Source organism: Anarrhichthys ocellatus, unplaced genomic scaffold, assembly GCF_004355925.1.
Source record: "Anarrhichthys ocellatus isolate YVR2014 unplaced genomic scaffold, GSC_Weel_1.0 scaffold24, whole genome shotgun sequence".
NCBI lineage: Eukaryota > Metazoa > Chordata > Actinopteri > Perciformes > Anarhichadidae > Anarrhichthys > Anarrhichthys ocellatus.
In genome coordinates this window covers 6,737,675-6,764,862 of record NW_022280054.1, presented here as the reverse complement: position 1 = coordinate 6,764,862, position 27,188 = coordinate 6,737,675, and the positions used below count along the sequence as shown (strand labels likewise).

At 41.2% G+C, this 27,188-nt stretch overlaps 1 protein-coding gene across 2 annotated transcripts in view; it reads right to left on the bottom strand.

Moving 5' to 3' along the window:
- Positions 1 to 27,188, bottom strand: part of si (sucrase-isomaltase) — a 65,109-nt gene that overhangs the window by 16,866 nt on the left and 21,055 nt on the right. For both annotated transcript variants that reach the window (XM_031860821.1, XM_031860820.1), the window contains exons 16-39: positions 26,959 to 27,130; positions 25,285 to 25,401; positions 23,463 to 23,617; positions 21,026 to 21,110; positions 16,617 to 16,673; positions 14,894 to 15,018; positions 14,504 to 14,592; positions 14,160 to 14,209; positions 13,433 to 13,615; positions 11,346 to 11,495; positions 10,968 to 11,174; positions 10,647 to 10,801; positions 8,666 to 8,834; positions 5,497 to 5,593; positions 4,711 to 4,823; positions 4,272 to 4,397; positions 2,626 to 2,754; positions 2,362 to 2,475; positions 2,196 to 2,258; positions 1,951 to 2,064; positions 1,774 to 1,864; positions 1,493 to 1,631; positions 538 to 671; positions 323 to 357 (exon numbers count right to left, since the gene is read on the bottom strand). In XM_031860821.1, coding sequence (XP_031716681.1) covers positions 323 to 357; positions 538 to 671; positions 1,493 to 1,631; positions 1,774 to 1,864; positions 1,951 to 2,064; positions 2,196 to 2,258; positions 2,362 to 2,475; positions 2,626 to 2,754; positions 4,272 to 4,397; positions 4,711 to 4,823; positions 5,497 to 5,593; positions 8,666 to 8,834; positions 10,647 to 10,801; positions 10,968 to 11,174; positions 11,346 to 11,495; positions 13,433 to 13,615; positions 14,160 to 14,209; positions 14,504 to 14,592; positions 14,894 to 15,018; positions 16,617 to 16,673; positions 21,026 to 21,110; positions 23,463 to 23,617; positions 25,285 to 25,401; positions 26,959 to 27,130 — 2,869 coding nt within the window. The remainder of the gene's footprint in view (positions 1 to 322; positions 358 to 537; positions 672 to 1,492; positions 1,632 to 1,773; positions 1,865 to 1,950; positions 2,065 to 2,195; positions 2,259 to 2,361; positions 2,476 to 2,625; positions 2,755 to 4,271; positions 4,398 to 4,710; positions 4,824 to 5,496; positions 5,594 to 8,665; positions 8,835 to 10,646; positions 10,802 to 10,967; positions 11,175 to 11,345; positions 11,496 to 13,432; positions 13,616 to 14,159; positions 14,210 to 14,503; positions 14,593 to 14,893; positions 15,019 to 16,616; positions 16,674 to 21,025; positions 21,111 to 23,462; positions 23,618 to 25,284; positions 25,402 to 26,958; positions 27,131 to 27,188) is intronic.

Genomic DNA, 27,188 nt, shown 5'->3' with positions numbered 1-27,188 from the left:
GAGAGAGAGAGAGAGAGAGAGAGAGAGAGAGAGAGAGAGAGAAGTGAATGCAAAAAGACAGCTGGGCAAACAAGCAAGACTGTAAGGATGTTTTAAAGTTGTATTTAAGTTTTTATAGGTCATAACGGACTAGCGTTAGGCTTCTTGGTTGGGGTGGGGCTTGTAATGGCATGCTTCACATTTTATCTCAAGATATCCTTTGATGAAAGGGTCCAGCAAACAAAATAACATCACTCAGGCCGCTGTAATCTATTTAGAGAGGACAAGGTCACATCAATAAGGTTATGTCTTGTCAAAACCAAGATCAGATGGTGATACTTACGTAAGAGATGCCAAACAGACTGAACTCCATCATGCCTGTAGAACAATGGGAAATGGGGAGTTGTGTCAGATGAAAGTTCCTTTTCTATGTTGCACAGTTTGCAACCAGTGGGATTGATCACATCTACCTGTTCTCATAAGTGTGCAAAACCCTAATATTATTAGATTACTGAAGCTTTATCCAAAACATTATCTACAGCATATGTCTATATGTACCTATAATGGATTTGTATAGCTGGTCCCAGCTCGCAGAGTTGTCTCCCAGCCAATGTCCAGTCCATTTTCCACTGGAGGGGTAAGTGGACCTGGTCACCACTATGCCTCGTTTACCCGTCACATTCAGCACGGCACTGCACAGAGAAAACAGGCTCAGGGATTTGTTTTACATGTGGAAATCCCACACACACATACATAAACAAGCAACAAATAGAATGTAAAAGTTTCTTCCCCTTAAGTAAAGAACATTCATTCTTGAAGCAAATTAGCCAATTAGTTGTTAAATTCAGCACGGGGCAAAACACGAGACAATTCCTAAGCTAAAGCACCTGGGCTCAAGGCCCAGGGGTGCCGAGCATCCCCGGGCCCTTCTGTGGCCAACTTTGCAATCTGGACTCCCTCCAGATTGACCAATGCAGTTTCACATCGGTGATTATTATCATGAAGATTTGATGAGACTGAATTTCTGTAGATAGCTGGAAGATATGCAGCTATGCATCTCCTGTAGCTGCATTTTCTTCCTAAAGATGTTTGCAATTATAGTTTCTGCTCTTCCTGTCCTCTTTTCTCTTCACTTACATCTGAATTAACTGTGCTCTGATTATGTACGATTGTGATAATTATGCTAATTTGTATACTTCCAAATGTAATTTGGTTTGGTAGGCAATACAAATGTATTTTGAATCATGCACAATTTCCTAATGATGTGTCCTATTTGCGGTGTTTAAAATATCCTCAAAACAATCTACATCTGTCATCTGTGTTGGCTCATAGGGGCATTTTGTGTCATACTTTTTCTCAGTAATATATTTACTCTGCCCTCTTTCAGGTGATATATCTACTTGATATAAGTGTAAATTAATGCCAACTACTATATTGACACCCAACAAATATAGACATTGGCTCACATGCACATGCACAAAAACACAAAAACAAATATAAATACATCACTCACTCATATGTGGGCTCTGCGTGGGACCAGCCATAGAGGTTGTGGACGTCATAGTGTCTGACCTTTTTTCCATCACTGAGTATCTGCTCGCTGTTCATGCAAATAGTCTTGTGGTTTAAGCCTAGCTGTTGAGACTCCAGGGCTTTTGGAGGAAAAAAAAAGCACAAAAACAAACATAAAGAATGGGTTAAAGGCATACTTCTAATCTTGACTTCATAGCTTAATAATGTAATTACAACACAGGGATAAAAAATTGTATACAAATAGAATCATGTGTGACTTACGTGGCATATATGGAGGGTTCTCGAGAAGTGGATTACCAAGACAATTCCCACCAACTGTGCCGTGGACAAAACTGGCAGGCTCATTCATGTCCTGCAGGAAGTGAAGGTGAAAAGAAAATCAGGCATAATGAGGTAATAAGTTAATTTTATTAAAATGTCTTCTTTCGGGTCACTCACAATCCAGATGCCATCAAACTTTATTTTATTATAGAAATCCTGTATTTCTTGTTGCCACCATGCTGCTGTTGTAGCGCGGAAGAAGTCTGGGAATGCAGTGTATGCCCTGTATTTCTGGTAATGGGACAGGAAATGAAATACCGAAAAGTTAACACCCCAAATAAATCTCAAGATCTCATACAAATATAAAATGTTGGAAGATAGACGGGATATGTTTCGGAGGGATGAATACAAAAACATTGTACCTCTACTTGGGTATCCCAGTCCAGAGATTCATTTACTATGACATCGGGGTAATCTGGCCAGACCTTTAAAAAAAACATGAACATGTCTGTTGGTTTCAATCTCTCTTTATTAATGCATGCTTGTGTAATTTCCCACTTGTTTGTTTGGCCTTCCGTTCCCTCTTACCTTCCCCCACACAATTTCCTCACTGAGGTTTTTGGGCCATTTGATGAAAACATCTGCTTTTCTACCTCTCTCAAAGGCAGGGTAGTTTGTCTCATTTCCAGAGATAGCTGGATCCTGGAATTAAAGAGACACCATTCCTGTGTATTTAGTAGAACAGAGGCTAGGGATTCAGTAATATAACATGCTGTATATAATATGTAAACAAGCCTTATGGATTGCTGATCCTTGGGTGCCTAAACTTGTACATTGGTAAAATGACATTACCAGAATGAAGATGAACCTCATGCCCTCTCCCCTCATTCTGTCAACCAGGTCAGGCAGTCCATCAAACTCTGGGTCCAGAACAAAGTCCAGCTGACGGTCCATGTAGTCAATGTCTGCATACTGCACATCCTGCAACAGACGAAAAAATTAAAGTTGCTAAATTCGAAATTAGGAGCATATCTTTGTCTCCGCACAACTTTCAACATATGCACTAAAAAGCAGGTGTACCCAGCCGGTAATGTAAACAAAGCACTGAGAAAGTGAGATTACAACACACACAAAGTGAGTATGCCTTCATTCTCTGCTCAGGTAGACATTAGTCCATTATATCTTTATATAGCAAATAGTCATTTGATGCTCTGAATGTTGTTTGGAGAAGAGAGTCATTTAAAGAGCAACATTTCCCTGTATTGCTTTCAGGTCTTTTATTTTGTGCCATGAGCGTGACGCAATCACAGCAAAAGGCATAGCTATTTTTTGAGGGCATGCATTCCACTGCTGTTCAACTGTTTGCTGCATTATTCAAATATTTTCAAACTCATTTATTCAAACTCCAAGTTAAGAACTGGTACACTATGTGAATGTAATTCAAGTTTGAATGAATGAATGAATAATTATAACCTACATGTCATAAAAAGCAACGCTCTTGTCGTCAGGTCAGGAAATATTAATTGCACATTTTGCAACAGTGGTGTTGAATGTTGGGATTCCTACTAAATAAACATGGAAATCTGTCTTAGCAATAGGCACGCAACACCTACGATATGAGGGAAGGGACGGTTTCATTTGTGTCTGGCTCTTACAGAGAGAACAAAACTTCATCTGCTTCGGTTGCCTGGTGTGTGTGTGTGTGGTAGTTTAAGGTTGGTTAGTTAGTAAAACTAGCTGATGTGTAGCCTGAGTAAGTAGCTGTGCTTTCGTCTTCTTTCATTTCAATTAATGATGCAGGATTAGTTTTGGCAAGCGTCAGCACCTTGCCGGTTAGGGCTTTGTGAAGTCATATTCAGGGGATCACTTGATTATTGATGGAAACGCTTATCTTCTGTTCTACATGATGAAGAAGATTGAATCCTGGCCTATTTTCACGTGGGACATCTTGCCACAGTCAAACACAGTGCTCTCGCAGTTGAGTATTACTTATTATGTTATTCCAATGTGATCCCCAGATTTCATCATCAGAGAGAATTACTGGTATCGGTACAAACTGGAAACGTGCAGAGGCTGTGAAACCTACAATGGAATGGATTCCAGATTATAGGTCACATTTCATTAGGTTAAACTGGATATGCCTAATATAACCAATGAAGTCACCTGTACTCTAAAACCTACAGCAGACAAGAAGAAGTTTTCAGATTGCATTTGTTTGTATGAGGGCAATACAATAAATCACACTGATTGAATGAAATCAATGTTTTGGCAGAGGAAGGCAAACACACTGAAAATGTAATTGGATGAGATATATGTGTGCAACATCAGCATTGTGTCCTGTTTTCAAATCACCTATCTGAAGTTATGATACATGAGCTTTGATATTGTTTTTATCATACATAACCTGAACAGGTACATATTTTCTTGTATTTGTTTTTGAATGTTGACAATATTCTTTACTGTCATCCTTAAAAAAAACAATCAGTCTGGAAACGTACATAGGGTATGCCCGCTGCCCTCATGTCTTTGTATAGATCTGCTATCTCCGTATCATTGGCGTAACCATAGCGACAGAGTTGGAACCCAAGGGACCAATAGGCAGGTAGAACAGGTCGTCCAATCAGCTGTTAAGAAGAAAAACAAACAAGGAAGTCAAAACAGTTCAGCACAGAAAAAGTTGTTTTTGCAGGAAAACGGGATGGCGTCCATAAAGTGTTTGTTTGATTGTCTGTGTGTGTGTGTGTGTGTGTTTGTGTGTGTTTAGATAGGCTAAATGAGAGAGCGCAATGAAGCGAGGAACTCCCAGCTGCTGCAGTCCATCAACAGCGGCCCAGGGCCAGCCACAAAACACACACACACACACACATAGGTGTAAAAGCACACACAAAAATGCACACAGATACACACAATGCAGACAAGAAGTCCAAGAAGACTTACTGCGGTGTACTGCTGCACCACCATTTCAGGCGTAGGTCCCAGGACCATAAAGAAATCCAGGATACCTCCAACAGTCCGGTACGTTAAAGCTGGAGTAGGCTGGAAAGTCACATCTGGACATAAAGACAGTTATGCCCCTTAAAAATGTATAGGAAGTGATATGTTTGTGTGTTCAGCATGTGTCCCTGCTCACTTACTGTGTGTGGCTTATGCATGTTTTAGTACTTTAGGAAATAGTGCAGGAATGGAGATTCGAGTGGGATAACAACAAACAACTGAAACAGTTAATTCTACATAAACATGCAGTTTGAGACTCTTTCTAGAAATTGGTTGGAATACATTCAAAAAGTAGGTATTTCTTTCACTTTTTCATGAAGACAGTTGAATTAGACCAGATCAGTATGAAATTACTTTGGCACAGAGGGAATGACTTAGCTCTTGGAAAGGGAGAAATGGAAATAGAGGTGCATGTGTGTATGTGTGCATTACTGTTCAGTATGCAAATATGCAAAAGTAGACATGAGAAGAAAGTGCTCATTGCGCAGTCTTCGCCTTATATAAGACTCCCCGTCAATGGACATGAGCTCAAGACATGAGGAACAGCCTCACTCATTAATACATATATTCTCACTGCATATGTAATTGGGTGTGATTAAGTGTGCATGTTTGGTTGGTTGGGTGCATTTGCATATCGTGTATGTGCATGCACTGCCAATTCATTTGCTCAGTATGTGCAAGCATATGTGTGCTTTTGTGCACGCGTGTTTGTGTGTGTGTTTCTCTCACCCATGGCATTGCTGTTTAGTAGCAGCACACCGTGAGCATCAGCAGTGGTCTCAAGGCCCATATAGAAGGGATGCACTCCATAGCAATTCATCTTGTACTGAAGCAGAGCGACAGAGAGAAAGAACGAAGGACAAAGTGTGAAATAGGTGAATGTTGGGGAAAGAATTGGTCTGTTTTGTTGCGTGTGCTAATGTGTGCTTGTGCATCTTTTTATTTATTCAAGACTATTTTCCTTAACACCTGACAGGGCATTTCTCGTTGTATGACAACAACAATGGGTAATGGGCTATGGCATTTCCAAACGTAGCAAAAGAAAGTTATCCTCCAGCTATCCTCTAAGCAAATTAAAGTACACTGAACAGTTATTTACTTTTTGTATTATAGCACCCAATAATGCTCCAAAATCCCCCTAATTCATCTTGCCTGAGTTAAAAGACATCAATGGACAACTGGTATGTTATTTAGGGATTATATTTGCTGTGGGGTACAAAATCAGGAAGTCCTAAATGTGGCATACAGATCACATTACAATTGATGACAAAGCTGTAGCTTGACAGACTTATACTACTCTTCATTTTCCTTTGACAATTTATATATTACATTTTTTGCATCTGCTTGCATTTGTTTTCTACATACATACACTGCAGTGCGCAGTAAATGTGCATAGCAATATATTGTTCTTGTGGGAATAATTGAGTTTCAGAGTGTGTTTCTTCTGTAAGGGTCCCACTGTTGTCTTCAGTGTTTAGACAAGAATGGAACTAGACAGACCTGGCTAAGAGGAACAGATAGAAAGGTGGCGGGGGAAAGGACATCTGCCACTTTCAGATGTCACCATCCTGCAACTAAGACTCATGGGTACGTCACATTCCATTAGCCTCCTGCACTTCTGGTTCATAAGACGATGTTAAACTGTATTATAATGGCTCCCAGGACTGTCTCTTTCTCTGTGTCATCTTTGTCTGGATGTGTGCTTTTCTTGCTACGTGTGTGTCCTTGTTTCAATGTGGCCCTGCTACATTGTGTGATCATGGCCTGACTCAGGAGGGAGAAAGGTCATTAACTCGTCCGATAACAAAGAGTGACAGCCAGTAACAGTGTTCTTTTGCTCTTTCTCTCTCTCGCTTTCTTGACTTCTCTCTCACAATGAAAATGTATGGACACACACTGTGTACATTTACATGGATTGTAATGCTCCAACTATGGATGCTCTTCTAAAATTATGGGAAATAGAATAAGTAATTTACTCAGTGCCTTATTAAACTTCATATTTATGTTCTCCTTAATTTGCTGTGGTACACAACCTAGTTCATGACTGGAGAAATCCCCTCCAGAGTCCACAACAAAGTCTGAGTTTCCCTCAACTATCACGTATTCAACCTCAAAACATATCTCTCTTTCATGTTGCTGCAGTTGTGTATCCTTGTGGCTATGTCTGTGCAAATTCTGAACAAAAAAGACCCACGAGAGTAGAATCAGACGATATTCTCTGCATTTCAGGGTTACATTCAGTTTGTTTATCAATTTGTTATTTTTTTTTGTCTGCTCCTTTGAAATGATCTGTGTAACTGTTGGTTCTAACTCTCACAGGCTCCACCCTCTGTTGGACCATGACACCTGCTTTGAGTGCTTTGGCAGGGACCAGGTGTGGAAAGGTGTTCAGCAGCCACCAGCCTGCCTCTGCTAAGGCCCCCCAACTCAACCCCACGGGCAGCTCGGTGTCAGTGGATTGGAGGGTGCATCTTGGCGGAGAGGGCCCTTTTCCCTCAACTCCAATCACTGCCAAGTTTCAGCCGTTTTCTTGCCTAGATCCTGTGGCCATAATTCATCGCTCTGTAGTTACATTTGGAACTTAACGTCTATTTTCTAATGAGGATGGCTTGTGATTCACTTGGACAACCCTTAATTACTTTAATTGCACAAGTCTCCACCTTCACTGACATTAACTGTAGCTCAGGTCAGAAACATTTGGACTGCTAGCTTAGCTTAGGGAGTCTTTATCAGATGTAGCAGAAGCAATGAAGAGTGTCAAATCAAGGGGTGTGAATGAGTGTCCCGAACACTAAAACTGGTCACCACTACTATCTTAGCTCAGTAGTAGTAGAAGTAGTATCTCTATAACTATTAGTCTCAGTTGCATACTCTCTCCATGTCTTTTCTTTGTGCAACTCCATGGTCTTGCCTTGTAGTTTAGGGCTGTGTTGTGCCAGAAAAATACAGATTTTTAAACAATGTTTTGGGAGTTCTAGAGGGAACACAATGTGTGTAACACTATATAATACTGTAGGGTTTATTAACAGTATAATAGAGTGACTTTACATAGAAATTACTTGTTTAAAAAAGTGGATTTTGCTATTATTTAAGTAATGTGACTAAAAGTTATTGCTCTATGTATTAATGTAGCTATGATGAACTGCATCTATTCATTTAGATTAAGCTAATCAAACCTAATTTATGATACTATATTGAATTATATTTTAATATGATATTTATTTAAAGTGTTGCCATATGCGGTTTGATATATTAGAGACTATAAATACAGAGTCCATGTCACTCTGTCTGCTCTATATTTTATTCTTTATTTCATCTGCTTTTCCGTATTTCTTTCCCTCTTAACTCTAATTCCTTTGCTCTCCGAGGGGCCCCATAACATTTGTCTGAACCCTGCAGAGCTGTCTTGACACCTCAGCAATTAGGCTTGATAATGCTGATGCAGGTGGAAACCTGTCTGGCCTTGACACCAGTAGGGAAAACATGATGACACTCTATAACCGCCGCACATATCAACGGCACCCCATCAAAGTGACACGAATGTGAGAAAGACAAGTTCATATACTGTGTGGGAAGGTTGTTTTCAAGTCACCTCAGCAATCTGAGGGTGGGAGGTTAAAGACATTCAGTGCAGGGTGCTCTGTTATACATGCCATGACCAGCAAAATTGGTTTGTATGGAACATGAATGCTTTAAAAAAGAGGTGACAAATATTGCTAGTTCATTTTTACATTTTCTTCATCTAAATCCTTACCAGTCAAACATTCCTTCAAGCAGATGCTATGCAAGTGAACTATGCATCAGCAGCAGGTTGAAATTACAGCTAAATCTGATGAGCATAAGTGCTAAATTTGTTTTTTAACATGTGTGCATCAATGTGCTTCAGTGTGATACTTACACCAGGAGGCTGGTCCTTGGCGAACATACCCCAGGTGTGATAGTTGAGGCTGTGTTTATAAGTGGGATGCTCCGTCTCTCCAAAGCCGTAGACAAACTCCGATGACAGTCGAGTAGACACTTGTATGAACATGTCTGAGAACGTAAAACCTGGCACAGAGGAGTCCCAACTGAGAAAATGACAGAGGATTAAATCAATGCGAGATGGAGAGAGAGGGGTAGAGGGAATTATTGTCAAAGGGAGTTATTCACAATCTGTTTGACACAAATAAGCATAATAACCCGCAGGAACTGCAGGCATCCCTTCAACATAGTTCATAAATTTTAATTAGTAAAATTTCAACTGACACGGAAGGCTTAACTATGAAATAATGTCACCCTTGCTTGGAGACATGCTTTGAAAAGACTCGCAACTTCTTCATGTGACATCATCACGACTGCTGAACAAGAGGAAACTACTTTAGGCGCTGATACACTGGGCGACTTTCCTGAGCATATCTGATTGGGTAACAGTGCCAGAAGAGTTGACTCAGCATTGTTACTTTAATCTCACAGGGAAACAAAAACAAATTCTTGCCTGGAAATAATTGATTGGAATTCTCACCCCATGTCTCACCTTATTATTTGTTAATGGGAGCAGCTATATTGCCCAAAATTGCCTGGTGAATCTCTGCTCTAAAGGGGCTAATTTGAGGGACAACAGGAATGGATTGCATAGTGCTTTTGGAAACAAAATGGATGCAATGCATATTCATTTACCTTGATAATTAGGACGGTATATAAGCTCTCTGGCCAAGGTAGACAGGAATAACATGGAGTTAAAGGCTAACAATATTAAATTGACACATGTCAAGACATCAGAACTAATGAAAAATATTAGTTTCCTATATTCTATTTGAACTGGAACTGGAGATGTTATTGCTCTGATTAAAAATTTCATTGGCATTTGTAATAACACTAAAATCGTTGCCTTGAAAAATTGATATTTCATTCCCACTGTTTTAGTTACTTCAGCTAATTTTACTAAGTCAGTTCAACTAAAACGTTTTGTGAACTTCAAATGTCAAGTCCAACTGTGCCCAACTAATCAGTTCAATGAGAGTAGTTTATGCAACTTAGATTTCTTAGTTGACTCAACTATATGTATGTGTGGCCCCTGCAAAAAGGCATAGGCAGCCCCAAGCAGCAAACAAGGACCGGCCACCTCCTACAACGCCATGTGCCACAAGAAACTCTTCTTTGGATCAGGAGTTCTCAAGGTAAGAACAAACTTTTACCTGTCTTATATTTATCAAAAGGCATGTTAAATTAAGTGCTGAACAGGTGAACTACTGACTTTTTTCATTGTCATTGCCTTGCATAAGAGTAGTTAGCTTTCAGTAAACAACGTTTGGTTCTACACTTGTGCTTGGTATTTTACACTCAACCGCGGGATATTTTGAATCTATTAGACTATTTATGGTGTAATAATTCTCACAAGACATTTGGACAACAAGACTAAAGCTAATGAATACTAAATACTGGTAAATGCTGACCACACTGTATAGATGACTATACAGTGCATATTGAAGGATAAATGCAAAAATGATTAAAGATGAATCATTTTTGATTGATGAATGCATTTTTCACAGTGCATAGGTTTAAACAGATAAAGATTATATCAAAATTGAGGGAATTAGGGAATTTCTGAAGTGGTACATTTTTTGGGGAACTGTCTTTTTTTTTAATGCTGACAAATAATTATTGTTTGAATTTGTTAAAATAGAGAGGGTTTGAAAGTCTAATAGCAAATGCTGCAGTGAATGCAAATTTAGGGACATGGAAAGCAAACTTCTGGAAAACTTTATTTTTTCAGAAAGGCCGTTGAAAGTTACCCAAAACCAATAGTAAGAACCCAAAACTCATGAAACAGAATAAAACATCTAGAACACATAACAGCAACGTCATCCCAGTGGAACCACCTGTACAACTAAGATACTCACATCTTGGTTCCTGTGCTTTTCCTTGTGACCTGGATACCGAATGGGTTGCGGGTAACTTCGACCTTGTAAAGCCTCTTGCTCTCGTCAGTCTCTGGAGTAGGGGGAACCGACAGCGGCACTGGGACCTCATAACGATCTGTGGTCGGGTCCCAGATCTGAACAGGGAGGGAAGGAATATTAGTTTGTCAGTGTGTGTGTGTTTATGTGGAGCAGGCAAGTCAGATGGATGCATTGAAATAAAAAAAATAGTGAAAGAAGCAGCGTGGGGAAAGAACATGAATCATGATATGTAAGAGAAAGCACCACCAAAAAGAAACACACCTTGAACTGCAGCATGTCGCTGCTGTGGTAATGGATCTCAACACGAAGTGTGTCAATATCTGGTGACTCTGGGCGACCACTGCTCCTGTACTTCTTGTTCCGAGCGATATCAACTGCCATGCCTGAGTTGCTGTCGCTTACTGCTGTAACAGTGTAGCCATAGTCTTTTGGATAGAAGCACCATGGAGCCCGTTCAATGGTGCTTTGCTGAATGAGGTCAGAAAGCATATCAGAATTTTGCAGCTGTTTAAAAACAAAACCTTTTCTTTTCAGCTGTTTAGTGATATAATACAGAAATTATATATATATATATGTATATATATATATATACATATATATATTTATTTGCATTTGAACCTCATCTGTGTCACCCCTCACCTTCCAGATGCAGCCTCTGGCCTTGCACTTAGCCTCATCTGCATTCTTTTCTGGATGGCAGTCAAAGTGCTGATTCACCTCCGGCGCCAGTTCCCATTGCACCAGATAGCTCTCCCCGAGTGTGAGGGAGAGGCCTTGCAGGAACATAACCTATATGTGCATGTGTGATGAAGTGAAGGGGAGGAGGAAGATGGGAGAAAGTTGTGTTTCATAAATCCAAGGATGCCAGAGAGAGAACATGGCAATAAAATCTTCCTTGAGACAGAATGTGTGCTTGACGTTGCGTGTGCTATGAATTAAGACACAGCTGTTAATTTCCCTCGCTGTTTCAACAACAGCCTCTGTCGGGAATTATGAGTCATTCTCGCAACAAATCTCAGGGAGTTCCTTTCACACTAGTGACTAGTCACCATCTGATACATCCTCTGCTGGTTAGGAGACTTGCGGGATCTTCATCTGTCTGTCTTCCTTGTGTCATTTTATTTTGGAATCATGCTTCAGCAATTGTATTGTGTAAAATACATCTCACAGGACACACAAGTACACAAGAATGCATCTTTAGAAAGAAGAAAAGAGACAAAGCAGGCACACGGTCATGCACTGTGAACAAAGCACAAGGCAGTCAGGCTATATGGCAGAGAGAAAAGGGTTTTCAAAAAAGGCATCGAGCCATCAAGTCAAAAAACTAAAATACAGGAAGCCAACATGACTCATGTGTTTTGAAGTTCTGCTCTATTTAAGTATATGGAACTAATGATGTTAGGCAGCTGTGAGCTACGTTCAAGGCCCAGTCCGACTAGGCATACAAAGACCGATGGACATGACAAGGTTAGGTTAGGTTAGGTTTAACGGCACATTTACCCTTCACCCCCAGGAAATGATTACCACTGAGATTCATTTGATAAATGCATGCGTGTGTGTGTGTGTGTGATCAGAGAGACCATGAGGATTTAACACAAGCATAGCCCCTGGCCACACACACATAAACACATGTGTGTGTGTGACAAGCGCACAAAGCAAATCTCTATAGCAATACTTAACTGAACCTCTTGACACTTTACAGACTCTCGCCAGTTGCTTATAACCCTGGGCACTTACTTCTCACTCTTTCTTACACACATACGCACGCTCAGGCAAAAGCTTCAATGATCCTAACCTAATGTAAATTGTTGTCATTTCTTACACTTAGAGGCTAACCTTGAAATGTACAGAAATGGTTTCATCCCTGGTCTTATTGAAACAAATGGTGGGCACCTGCAAGAGTAACTATGGCAGTACTCATCAACCCTGTATCTGTGCCAAGAAAGTGTTGCTTGCAGCATTGTCGAGAACAGCTAATCGGCCATCGACTCCAGTGAGGAAAAGTTTGGTTGTAACGTTAGTATATCCAGCAGCAGAAATAAACTGCAGTCAATGGGCTGCTGTCTGTAAAGGCCTGCTGCAGACGACATCTCACCTCCCCCCCACACTGTTGGCTTGTATATTCAATGTTTATCAGGCCATTATTGAACACGTCAGGTGTGTAAATTGCACCAAATTTGACGTGGCACTCTCTTGAGTCTGCAGCAATACGCCTGCTGCCAAGTGTAAGGTATATCTGATGAATGGTTCTTGGTGTAGGTGAAGGACGCACCCACAGAGAGACAGATATGCCTTGCTTTGTAGTTAGATGCAATTTAGCATCTATATTTTACTATACATATTTTATTATATATATATTATTTAGAAATTATTATATAGTTATAACTATACTATAGTTCAAGTTGATATGGCAAACTTGTTAGCAAATGGTGGCCTATTTACACATTAAGTAGACACAGCAGAAATAGCATTTATTTAGAGATGCGTTTCAGGCCACCTGATTAATGTAAGTCCAACATTCACTTCATCTTCATCTTTGATCTGGGCTCTATCAACTCCTGAGGGAAATAACCTGTCAATAACTTGTCAACAGCTCTGCTCACTTTTTTTTTACATAGAGTGTTGTGACATTGTGTATATACAACATTTGAATGCCTTTTCTGTCAAGGTAATTTTCCTGAGCATGTTGTGCATTTGCACATGACTATATCTGTGTGTGTGTTTACCTCCTTTGCTCCATCGTACTGTATGTTGGAGGTCGGCACAGTGGATGTAGAGTTTCCGCTGCTAACTTGAGTCACAGAGACGGACATGGGAGGATGAGGTACTCCGAGGACAGTAATGTTGTCTAACTTAAGAACGTTTGGGTCCTTGTAGCCGTTATGTGTCACCTGCATCGCCAGCACTCCCTATAAGGCAGAGGACACACAATGTTATGCCTTATTTGAACCCATTACATTCATTGCATGCTCTCAAACTTAAAATGCTGATTATTTCGAAGAATATATGTTTCTTTTGCCTTTTTTTGCTGTTTTGAATACATTTTTCCAGTTTACAACACTCCCAGTGTGCAGCACTTCCTTCTATCACGTTTACTGGTTAAGCCACCAGATTATAAACTCCCAAAACTCTTGTGCATCAGTCAAACAGCTGATCCGATAGATATCCTGCCTTTAAACCCCGCTACCCCAGTGTAATGCCAACGTACAGGAAGGACATCCCCGTCATACATTAAACATGCAAGGCAATTCTCACTGCCTTGTGAAGCAGGAACACGGGGTACTTGATCCAACAAAGCTTCAGCAGCGTAACATGGATCGATTATGCTCGGTGTTGTGGACTGGGGGAGTCTAAAGTCTCTGGTGGTTTTGAACTTTGAACTTGTGTTCAGATCAGAAGGAATATGTGGGCCAGATTTAAAAGATGGCATAGATGCGAGCAAGAGAAACTTACATAGACAGCGGAGAACTTGTAGTGGATGTAGTTGCCTGATTTAACTGTGTCTGAAAAAGAAAAGAAAAAGAGCAGATGTTAATGTCTCACATCTGTTTGACAACTGATTTACTGTCACATAGTAAGATAACTGACCTTCATTTGTTAATGTGTGCGAGCTGAATGACAGTGTTTGAACAGTCACACTGACTCGTGATGCTTTGTGCTTAACAAGATAAGAGCTTCGGTTGGATGCTCATAAAAAAAATTTGAATAAATAAAAAAAATTCCTGTAATGAGTGGTAATAACAAGATGAAGATGATCTTGTCTCTCACACACACACCAGCACATTTGCACACAATACCTCTGGAATCTCCGTCATCCCAGAATAGCTCCCCAGCTGCCTGCTTGTTGTCATCGAGAGCGACGATCAAACCCATGGGGTGACGCCGACTAAAGACGTACACATAAACACGCGCTAAATACCATACGCATATGTTGTTACAATGAATCAAGCAAGTGCACATTAATCAACTATAGCACAATCTGATGCATTTATGATTATGATGTGGAAATGTGTTGATTGATCCGTCTATGTGCTTCTGCGAGTGTGTGCATGATAATATTCATGTACATCACATCAATCAATTGCTTTGTGAGACAGCTTGTTGAAATCCTTCAACATTATTTGAAGTGATACATGTGTGTGTGTGTGCGTGCGTGTGTGTGTATGTGTGTGTGTGTATGTGTATACCTGTATGTGGTGGTGACGTCAGGTCTCTGAGTTGGGAGGATTGCGCCACCTCTGATGTGTAAACCAAGCTTGTCAGCTGGAAGATGCATTTTAACATAATTTCTGCGGTCTGCCAGTTGCTCCATCTGATTGGTAAGGTGACAGAATATATTAACTGACTTACATTTTTTGATGTGATGCTCTGTGGGTAAGAAAACCTACTTGTGGCCCCTTGCATTATAATGATTGTTCCGTTCAGCTTAGAAGGATTTATTTCAGATGAGAAAACACATCTCTCTCTCTCTCTCTCTCTCTCTCTCTCTCTCTCTCTCTCTCTCTCTCTCTCTCTCTCTCTCTCTCTCTCTCTCTCTCTCTGCCCCTCCACTCATTTCTCTGAGGGCCCAGATAGAGCACAGTTGATTTCTGATCTCCTGAGGACTGAATTCTCAGCCCAGCCTAAAATAATTTATAGCTCTCTTCTCTCCATCTTCTCTCATTCTCCATCTACCTACTTCCTTCTACACGTCATGTTATTCTCTCTTGAGGTGCTCTAATTCTTTTTTTTTTAATCCCGTTTTCTTCCATTCCCGTGGACGTGTGTGTGTGTGTGTGTGTGTGTACAATTGTATCCAATACAGTATTGGCGAGTGTGTGGGCTGGAGTTAGTGGAGCGTCTACAACCAATTTCAGATCTTATCACCCGCTTATTGTCTGCCTTAAGGAGGTCTTCTCTAGCCTTGTCTTCTCTTCTTCTCCTTATTCCTGCAGGCCCATGCTCACATCTGCCAGCTCCTCTGCAAACTGTGATTGTCATCCCTCTCTTCTTCTCATCTTTTCTCTTGTCCCTGCTTTTCCTCTCTCTCCATGTCAGGTACTGTCCTTCCTTTTTTACCTACTTTCTACCATCCTATGTGTTTTTGCTCCTTCATACTTCTGTTTTTTTCTCCATTATTTTTTACCTTTATAAGTTGTTTTTCATGGTCATTTTCACTACATCAATACTCCCCCACGAACCCTTCTATCCTCCTACCCAGATAATCACGGGGGACCAACCAGGACAAGGGGCTGGCGGTAAGACAGCCAATCTAATCGTTCATCTGATCAGTGGGCACTTTATATCGCCACTGTGACGCCCAAATAAGGTCCCAAAGGAGGACAACACCTCTTTTATCTCTTTGTCAGGGAGATAGTCTCTCTCTCCTCTCTTCCCTGTCCCCTCTTTCACTCTATCTTTGTCCTCACTCTCGCTCTGTCTTATCTCTCTCGTCTCTCGGTATAAAACAAAGATCTTGAGGCAATGACTGTCATGTGATACATGTTCTTTGTGTTGATTTTCACTAATGTAACATAATAATTATAAGCCATTTTGCAATCATTTTTAGTGAGCACTAAACATTTGTGATACCAATTAATCAGGTACACCTGTAAAGAATAATGCTTTCTACAGTAAGTAACCCTTCAATTAATCCTGTTTAGCCTCTGTCATCCCTTTCTCTGTTTATCATACTTTGAAAGCTTATGATGTTCAGTTTCTTAAGACTGTATTAGAGAGATGTTTATATGTTTATATATATATATATACATACACCTTTGGGTTTTGAATCTGATTGCATTTTAGTGACAGGTGTTTTTTTAATGTTCAGTCTTCTTCATGTATGTAAATTGGGTAGGAAAAACACAAGGAATGTGGAAAAGCATGTGCTTTAGAGGAGACTATTTTAACATGAGCAAAATGTAGTCTTACCGTCTCATAGTCATACCACACAGCATCCGGGATATATGCCCGCACCTCGTCCACACCCTGCAGAAAACAATAACAAAATATTTCGTCATATGTGTGCGTATTTGAACATTTGTGGTTGCCATTGAAAACAACATTAAATACCTCCGATTTGTTAAGTAGACATAAAAAGGTGTCAGCTTTGTGTTCTGTGTGAAAGCATGCCTGTGTTTGACTTGTGTTTGCAGCCAGTAACACCTGCTTCTGCTCCCCGCACAAATCCTGACACTTTAATCTTAAACAGGCCTAAACAGGAGGATAGGAGCCACAAAACACAACAAAGGAAGCATGGATATTTCTTGCTGCTATAAATCACTGCAACTTAATAATAAATAAGAAGAAGATAAAATGTTTCTATCACGGAGAGTTATTTCAAAACTGCCTACCATCTGATATAAAGTATCCTCAAAATGCTTTGTGACATTTCAGTCTACAGTGCTATGATGCAACCGATGATGGAAAAGACAGCATCAAGGGACGACTGATAGGTAACAGCCTTTGATAGCTTAAGGTGGTGGACAGACAGGAGCAATCAATAGAAGAGCGCCAAGCCTTTGATAGCTTTGTCACTTTTCTGCTCTTTCTGACAAGGCAGAACAGAGAGGGAGAGAGATAAACACAGAGAGCGCAGCGAAAGAAAGAGCCAACCAGAGGTCCTTTTCAAAACTGACCAAATTGTGAAATACACTGTCAGCTGAGTAGGCCTAGACAGTCTGTCAAAGGCATGGATGGCAGCTCTCTCTCACGCTCTTTCTTTTCAGTGAAAGAAAGAGAGTGAGTGAGAGTGGCCCTCTGAGGCCTGTTAATAGGAACAAGAAAGAGGGTCGACGGGAAGCCAAGGAAGAACAAACAGGTAAGAAGATGAGGAACAATGGATATATGAACAAAAGCAAATCCTTTTAAATGCAAAGCACCCCAAAAGTACATGAGGAACTATATAAGAGCAAAATAAGATAGAAACATATTGCTACAATGGCCTACTAACTAAATTAAATGACTTAATGTCCTCTTTAGGCTCCACAATTGCAGTTTTAAGGCAGATCACCTCTCACAACCGCTGCACAGCCTGTGGGGTGACAGCCTGGGGAAATGGATGCTCCCCCTATACCTTGTTTTCTGGATTCGGATTTGCTCGCGGCATTTATCAATCATCACACTGACTAATGGCAAGGGACTGCATGACCTAGCATGGCTGCTAACTTCGATTGAGAGGGACAAGGCATGAGGCCCGTACCCTCGTTTGGAGTACTGAAGCTCAGTTAGCCATGGGGTAAGATTTGATCAGGTGGGCTGGAGATTCATACTGGCAGAATGATCAGATGGTAGCTGAGGTAGATGAGAGAAGAAGTGAGGGTGAGCAAGAGAGGAGGAAAGAGAGTTGGGATGAAATGAAATGGGATCATAAGGATGAGTTGACAGCAGCTGATTAAGAGAATGCAGATGAGATAAGGGAGCCACTGCTTGATGAAGGGCTGAGCTAAAAAAGTAAAGGGAGCAATGGGCAAGTAGAGGGGGGAGAGTGGAAGCATGGATGAAGACTAGAGGGGATGACAGACAGAGAGAGAGAGAGAGAGAGAGAGAGAGAGAGAGAGAGGGAGAGAGCAGGAGATCTCCCCAGTTTATCACAGAGATCAAGGTTAAAGCATCGACTGATCTGAATGATGGAGCAAGAGCATCATTAGAGAAAGGGAGAAGCAGGCGGACAGAGCGATAAATAGAAAGCGACAGAGAGATATGAGAATAATGTAAAAAGAAAAGTGATGGTATGATGTGAAGGGTTGTTAGAGATCAGCGTGTGACCTCGCTCAAGTGGCTGACACTATCTCGTCATGTGGCCCTTTCACAGCCAGATGCATCTGGAACAGATAGTGGGCACTCTGTTCTTAATGCCTGCCCTTACCCTGTCTTGAACCACAGCACTGCGGCTCAGCAGCACACTGTCACCAGAAAAGATGAATATTCAGCCACATCGGACCTGTCATTTGGAAAGAGTCCTTTTTTAAGTGGCATTGCCAGGTCAGAAATGTTTGTAAAGCTTATGCCAGTGTGCTACACTGCACTGCTCATTTTTCTACAACAGATTTAAAAAAATGTATATATACATAATACGTGAGAGACGAAAAAAAAAATCATAATTTGCAGTTCAACATAACAAAAATAATAGATGTTTCCTTTCGTAAACCAATATGTTTAGGTTACATAATCACCTTAAAGTGTGAGATACTCAATGTCTCAATGAATTATTATTTATCTTGCATTACACTCAGATCCGTTTCTTTCTGCCTGCTTCCTTGGGCCTATTTGGTATTATTCTGCCTGCCATGAACTTCAGTATGCAGAAGTGGGAGGGGAGATTCACATGAGGTCTTGTAAGTATTGATTGTAAGAGTGGATCGAGCAGCATGGTGCATCTTTGGTGTTTTGCTCGGGTTTGGTTCAACCCAAATTCTGGGCACATGAACAAATGTATCTCAAAAGCTTACAAACACTGGTGGAACATCTGTCGACGATATGTTGGACAAATTGATTTGAAATGTGAACACCCTCAAGCAGAGAAAAAAGAAAGCAATTTTCTGTATACTGCACACATAGCTGTGGTGTGAACGACTGGTCTCGAATGTAGAGCTGTCCAAATGTGTCATGATGCATTAAGTTAGAATTGTAGGCCTTAATGCATCATCTGTACATGTCTGGGACTGGCAATATTCCATGCCCTCTTATAAACAAACTGTGCAATTGCATAAAATGTCACCCAAAAAAAGTTGCACATGAGAACAACATGGTTATCAAGTATTTCTGAATAACTTTATCCAGTACACTGAATTCATCCGTGACAATTCTGTACCATCACAAGCAATGTAATAATTTACCTTATTGTATGCATTTCTCTCTATTCAATTGTCAGTGTCACAATCTTGGTTTTGGTTTAGTTTGTTTCCTGTTTTATTTTGAAGTTTCCTGCCTCTTGTGTTTATTTGACTTCCTGTCTTTGTGATTTTCCCCTCCTTTTTTTTTCTATGGATCACCTGTGTTGGATTTGTCTCGTCAGCCTTGTTCTGTTCCCTTGTGTTTCTTCTACCTATTAGCTTTCAGTCTGCCCTCGTGTCTGCCCACCTGTGTCTTGTTGTCCGATTAGTTTATTGTGTATTTATGATCCTGTCTTTTGTCTGTTAATTGTCGGTTCGTCTGCTATGTCTCCTGTTAGTATCCCTTGTGCAGCTGTCTGATTTAACTGATCCTGTTTCGTATCGTTTTTTGCCCGTTCTGGTCATTGGATTTTTAGTTACTCACTTTTAGGCTCACCTTCCATGTTTTTTTGTTTTTTTTTAAATAAATCACAGTTTAAAGTCCCTGTGTTCCCTGTGTCTGTCTGCATTTGGTTCTATCCCCTGTTGGCCATTTCTACAGACCATGACAATCAGGGTACTTTGATGATGCAGAGCAGAGTGCTTTCACAGAGAAAATAAACAGGTGGTTGATCATAATTGATGCCCACTTATAATGGAATTCTCTTCATCCCATTCTGTTAACAACTTCACTACAGTTGAGCTGTGTCTCTTGCTCTGAAAGAACCCAAAGTAGGTGCACTTTTGACAGCTATTAATTTGTTTTGTATGTCGTTTTTATTCAAATTACAACCTGCATAGTCACCTTATGGCCTTGTCCCTTCCCCTCAGACCAACTCGAGCCATGAGGCACTGCAAGCATAAACCCTCCACTTCTTGTATTAGAAACTTTTCCACAATCACACTGATTGAAGCTACTTTATCCCTGGCCCCACTATGAATCCAATTCGCTTTCCACTATTCTGTAATTCACAAGAGGCCATGCTAAATTGCTTATTAATCAGGCCACTTTGACATGACCGCAATCGCTGTGTATGCATGAATACACATGCACGTACAGGCACGCACATTTACTAGTACACACAGGTGCACGCATACACACACACACACACTGAGACAAACATGCACAAACACACATATACACACACTTCTATCTACACTTCTAATCTGCTGGTAATGAGGTCAGTGCTCTCATTAGAGTTGAGAGAAAAGAGGGAGGATATGAAAGAGAGAAGAAAGAGGGATGAGAGGAGGGGAGGGCAACAAAGAAAATCCCATGTCATGTTTTCCCAGCGGAGGTCACGGTATGTGTGTGAGTGAGAGAGTAACTGATCATCTCATCTGCATGACACATTTCTCTATGTACTACATGTACATTTCCATATGTACTGTAGCTGTATATGATGGTAGTTTCTGTGTCTAGATGTGATATAGTACAGTTATGAAAGTGCATTTTGAGTGAGCGCATGCATGTGAAGGACCAAGGCATGTTTGTATCTGTTATTTGGGGTTTGTGTGTTGGCTGACCGGGTGTAGCACAGGTGTGATGAGCAGGTGTTTTCCCCAGAGGAACTGCTGGTCCACTGTCCAGGTGGCACTGTCGGAGTAGAATCTTGGGAGTGACAAAGAAGAGTATAGAATCAATTAGATATGTTTTTAATCATGTTCCTGCAAATAAAAACATATTTACAATCATTGTGTAAAGGCATCATGTCTAAGTGAAGTTTGTTCAGGCAGAGCACCGAAATTGCGCTTCTACTGGCTGATTGGCATATCTGCTGTTTGTGGTATGCTTTTCAATGATTCAATTAGCTCATTTCCAGCTAACACATGCATGCAGGTGTGCAGCGCGGGCCTTACAACCTGTCGCTGGTCTGCTCGTTATCCTCACGGTGATGCGTTTTGCCGCCACAGTTGACCTCACGCAGTCTGTGCTTCTCCAAGTGGAGTAAATAATCACGGTGCACACTGCGCGTCTTCTGCTGCCGCACTCTGCACGCGACTCAGCTGGTTGTCAGACAGCTGTCACCTCAGATGCCGAGAAGCAGAGTTTAACTGTGTTTGCTGTGGGACCGCGACCATTATGTCGGGAGACTGTAGGCTACTCACCAGTCACCGCATATCTAACTACTTGTCACTATACCGGGGTCTAAGGTAGGTGCTGTTGTTGTTCCTTATCTGCATTCATGGCCTGTGCATGCTTGCACATGATGTTGTGCTGCTGGCTATTTGCATTCTGCAATGCTGCTGAATATGTGCGTTTTTATTGAAATCTGTGTGTTCATTTTGCAACGAATGTGTAACATGGAAGTTCATGTTGCATACCAGTTAATGTCATATGGTGTCTGGCAAGTGCTTGCCTTGGTGCTAACGTCCAAAATGATTAGAAGAATGGTCTATTTCAGTTGGGGCTGAATTAGTTTTGGCCATGTTTTGCCCACTGGTTAGAATGTGTTTTTACCTCATCTATGCGGAAACAGATGATCACAATAGAATGCTTTGTTTGGTCAAGCTGGTAACTCCTGGTGATTGCTTATGTGGTTTGTGTGAAGAGGAGAGGATGCTGTTGGCTGCTGTTGGCTTCAACAGCTATCTGCTCCACCCCAACCTCCTCTTAAATGTATGTGATATTGCTGATTTAACTAAGATTAATCTTCATTTAAGTGTTTATTAAGGGGATAAGCTCTCTCAGCTGACTCTTAAATTTAAAAATGCACACATGCTTTATTTTCTCCAAGGCCTGCCATGGCCTAACAGTTAAACGATCCTGTTGTGAATTACTTCTTCCCACAACTTTTTAACAACGATGATAATACAAGAAACAATGTTTGTTATTAGATCTAATATAATCCTGCGTCCCAAAGTGCTAAATAAAGCATGAAGTCAGTTCAGGCAGAGCACTGAAGTTCCACTTGTATTGGCAGCGGTTTGTGATGTAGCCTGCTACAAAGGTTGGCTCATTCCCAACTGTGTGACCAGTGACATCCCCTCATATTCATGCAGGTGTATTGCGTGGACGTTAAGACTGTGACTGTTCATTATGCTCATGTCAACGCCATAGCTGACCGTAGTCTGTTCTTGTCCTTATGGATGACTACACACCGGATTTCATCTCACCGCTAGACCAGGGTCAAAGGTAAGTGTACACTGCCGTTTGCTTCATGGTTGTGTTTGCTTGGCAATGCCAGTAGCTAGCCAAGGCTGCATTGTTGTGGGTTATTTCTGCGTTCAGATTTGCTGCACTGCTGTTGCTGTTCATGATTCAATTCATGATGTGAATGAATTATTGGTATTCATGGCCTCTGTGTGCTTGCAAGTGATGTTTTGCTGCTGGCTGTTTGCAATCTGCTATGTTGCTGAATATGTGCACTTTCAACTGACATCTTTGATTTATTAATTTGTTACGTATGTCTCCACCTTAACCAAAAAAATCAAGTTCATATAGCAGTTGAGTAAATGTCTTGTGGTGTCTGGCAAGTGCTTGTTTGGTCCAAAATGATGATTTGAATAATACTTCAGTATGGGCTGAGTTGGTTTTGGGCACGTTTTCCCCCTGGCAGTTTGAAGGTGTTTTCCTCATGCATGCTAACTAGATGATCACTGGAGAATACTTTATCAAACTCAGTTTTATGGTCATTCATACCAGCATAGCTAAACTCCTGCTGATTGCTAATTTAGATTGTGTGGAGAGAACGCCTGGCTTCCCAACGTTGTTTACTGCCACAGCTAACTCCACCACCCCAACCTCCTCCTATGTGATGTTGTTGATTTAACTAAGATGAATGGTCACATAAGGGGTCTTGGTCCTTCAGCTGACTCCTTAACTAAGTCTGTGATAACTCCCTCAAACAACGGAGCCTTTTCCACCAAACTGTACAACCATTTGCTATAAATGTTCAATTCCTTGAGTGTCCCTGTCTGACATCATGAGGACCGTGGACTTAAAATATTGTGAATGACTTACTCGTGCATGACGGGACGTACAACAGTCTCTCCTGTAGTGTGGGCTTTGTAGAAGAGTGTGTAGAGGTAAGGCAGAAGTGTGTAACGTATCGTCAAGTAATGTTTCGAGCTCTTCACCAGTGTCGAGTTGGGACCAAACGATGCTGGATCCTGGGGCTGGAGACAGACAGTCGGATGGATTAAAGGGATGGGGTTGATGAACGAGAGGGAAGAAGCGTGAATGGGAAGTAAAGATTTGTCTTTTATCCACAGGGGGGGAAAAGGGAAAGAGATGCAGAGATGAAAAAGAGCTTGTTTGAACGGGAAAAGGAATAGGTTGGAGGGCAGATAATGGAAATGGGGAGACGGATTTGTAGTGAGAGGAAAGAGAGGTTTGATGGGAGAAAGGTTAAGAAGAAAAACAATGGACTGATTTCGTTTTACATCACCAAATCATTCATAAGTGGACATCAACTGTAGTTATAAAGATTAAAATGGAAATTAACTTTAAATAGGACTAATCTAAAAGCAGTGTTTACAAAGCGAATGAGCAAAAGAGAACTTGAGTGAAAGATATAAAGGAGAAAAAGTGTGCGAGAAAGAAACAGAAGTATGATTTAATTCCGATGATAGTGGAGAGTTGAGAGGGTGATTAGCTGCTAACAGGCCGTGCTCCCCTCATCTGGCTAATCATTTATGCCCTCGGCACCTCTGAGAGTGTGACGAGGAGTGTGTGTGTGTGTGTTTGGACTGGCCTGCATGGCCATGTGTTGAGAGCCATGATTAGGGCAAAGCAAAGGTCACACGTTAGCTGTCTCGTTTAGTGGAAATCGTACTTCAGATTCATCATCCTCGTGTCCCTGTCCTCCAGCATATAAACCCCCCGCTCCCTTCTTCCATCTAACACCCCCCCCCTGCATTACCTTAATGCTGTGCTATTTTTGCAGCAGTGATGAGCATGGAAATGTCACATGAAGAATGTTGTGAGAACATACATTTTCACGCTATTCAATGCCGCAGACAGACTTTGTCGACCGAGTCATTTGTTCATCTAGCTCAGTATGTTTGATCAATATAAACACTGTGGGCTCAGTGGGTGCTTTTTCTGTGACATTTTAAATCTGACATTTACATTTATAGTGTGTGTTTCCTAAAGATAAACATGAATATCACTCTATCCTCATTTTGATTTTCATGATTAGTGTTCTGATTATTATTGCCAAGTAGTTTTCAGAGTTGGATTTAAAAGAAGATTTGAAAAAAGTAAGACAATCAAGCAACTTAATTTGAGTAGATGAAAATTACAATAAAAATGAAAAACAAAACCTATACAATATGTCTGAAATGAAAGAGTTGTGCAGTTTTGAGAAGTGGTAGTTTTGTTTATTATTATTTTTATTATTATTATTACCTGGTTTGCTTTGGCCTTGAAAATGTTTTAAAAATAACAAACTTGAACTAATTTACTGTTTGACAAACCCCTTTTCCTGAACAGCGATTGTACAATCATAGCTCAGTGAACGAAAGGCAAGGCAGGTTATGAAGCGGTGTGCATGGAGTCAAAGGGATGGATGCTGCAAACCCTTGCATGTCCAGCTACTATAAAGCTTACAGAAGCACATTTATTTTACAACGCAGCTCTACCAGCGCTGGTATGATGACAATCACCATGGATACTGAAAGAAGTTTCTATTTTTTACCACTTGGCATTCTGTAACACCTATGTGCAATGCTCTGAAATGAAGGGTATACCCTGCAGCACTTTAGACCAAACAATAGTGATACACACATCTAAGACTGACAGGCTAATAGAAGAATTGTAGAACAGAATGCCTTTACGGTACCTTGTAGCCCTGAGCATTGTGGTTCCGGCTGAAGGGGTAGAAAGCTCCCACCTGCATCCAGCGACGACATAACTCTTCACTGCAGTCGTCAAAGAATCCACAGATGTCAGCGCCGATCTGAAATGCAGGAGGGGATGACAGCTTGACATTCAGCCAGAACCTACAGTATAGTTCTATTAATATCTTTAATGTTACATTTGGTGTATTTGAATCTTACGTTCGGCGAAAAAGCGGATGCTGTGGATTCCAGTAAAAGAACGTGTATTGGAACTGAAATAAAATGTAGCTCCATTTTTATTGTAAATGTCAATCCAGGCGCCTTGAGAAAGTAACCAAACTGCATCTGAGGTCAACAAATCTCATGCAGTTGTGAAAAAGGGGCACTTGCGTGATAGCTGAACACATATTTTGCCTTTTTAAAATGGCTTTCTTGATGTCCGCTCAATTCAGTCAAGATTTACTGTCAGACAGTAGATGTGGGCTGTGATCTTTATTTACATTAATTGCACAATGGAGTCCAAGAAAGAGACTTCAGACATAGGCCAGTCCACAGAGACTGCTTGCTCTCTTTTGTTTACTACTGGCCACATTTTACAACGGACTCAACGGGAGGCAATCGATCCCAACCCTATTTCTCCGTCTCTCTCTTTCTGTCTCTGTGTGTGTGTGTGTGTGTGTGTGTGTGTGTGTGTGTGTGTGTGTGTGTGTGTGTGTGTGTGTGTGTGTGTGTGAGAGAGAGAGAGAGAGAGAGTGAGAACCTAAAATCAGCTTGACACAGTCCCACCAGGATGTAGTTGGCATCTATAAGACCACCTGACATGCACAGTTGGAGGTGTGTGTGCGCGTGCATGTATGCGTTTGCGAGTGCATTCGACTCTTCGCTGTTTTCTTGCCTGTGTTTGGACTGCATGCAAGTACATCGAGCACACTTGGGTACTGACTAGCTGTGTGGTGTTTTTTTTTTTTTGTTTTTATTAGTCCCGTTTTTGAACGAGGTGGTGTTCCCACAAAGGGAACCAGTGTTCTTCCAGACATTTTAATGGATCTTGTTCCAGACACACTTTTTCTTGCCTGCCCTCCTGCCTTTATGCTTACGCCTGAACATGGATCTCAATTAGCTGCTGAATCCTCTTTTGAAAAAGAGGGAAAGTTTCTAATGCCAGAACTACATGTTAACTAAACTGAAACGCGTAATAAGAGCTACGACTGCCTCAAGCTAAATTGATTAGTTACAAGGTCTTTTGGTATGATACAAGCGCTCTACATACTGAATAGTGTTTTTGTATTTCATTAATACTATCGGAAGGGAGTCTGAGCCTCAAGTGAAATGTGCCTTCGTTAATGGATATTTGCTCAAAATGAACCGACTGCAAGGAGCTCTTGGTTGCCTCGAGTTTTTCTTTCACCCACACCAAATCAATCAAAACAAGACTTTTTCTCCTGCGAGTGTGTGGTGACAATATAAGTACAAAGGCTTAAAAGGAGGTGCACATTAAACTGTTGTGATGCAATGTTTATATCTGTAGCCCAAGTGAAACGCTGAAGACAGATTACTCCTTGCAGTCCTGTTAAGCCCTGTCATGACATCCAGGTAGAAACTGTTTTTCCTGTCAAACTCACTTACCTTGAGCATAATATGAACAGTGTTTGCCCTTGTGGAGGTTTACTACTCACATAGGGAATCCCAAAGAGCCCAAACTCTAGCATGCCAGGGATGGCCCATTTTATGTCGTTCCAGTTGGCAGCATTATCCCCCAGCCAGTGACCCGAATATTTTCCCACACCTGGGAAGGAGGAGCGGGTCAACATCAGAGTACGGTTTCCTTCAAACACACGCTGCAGAGCTCTGCGGGGGGAGGAGGAGGAGGAGGAGGAGGAGGAGGAGGAGGGGGGGGGGGGGGGGG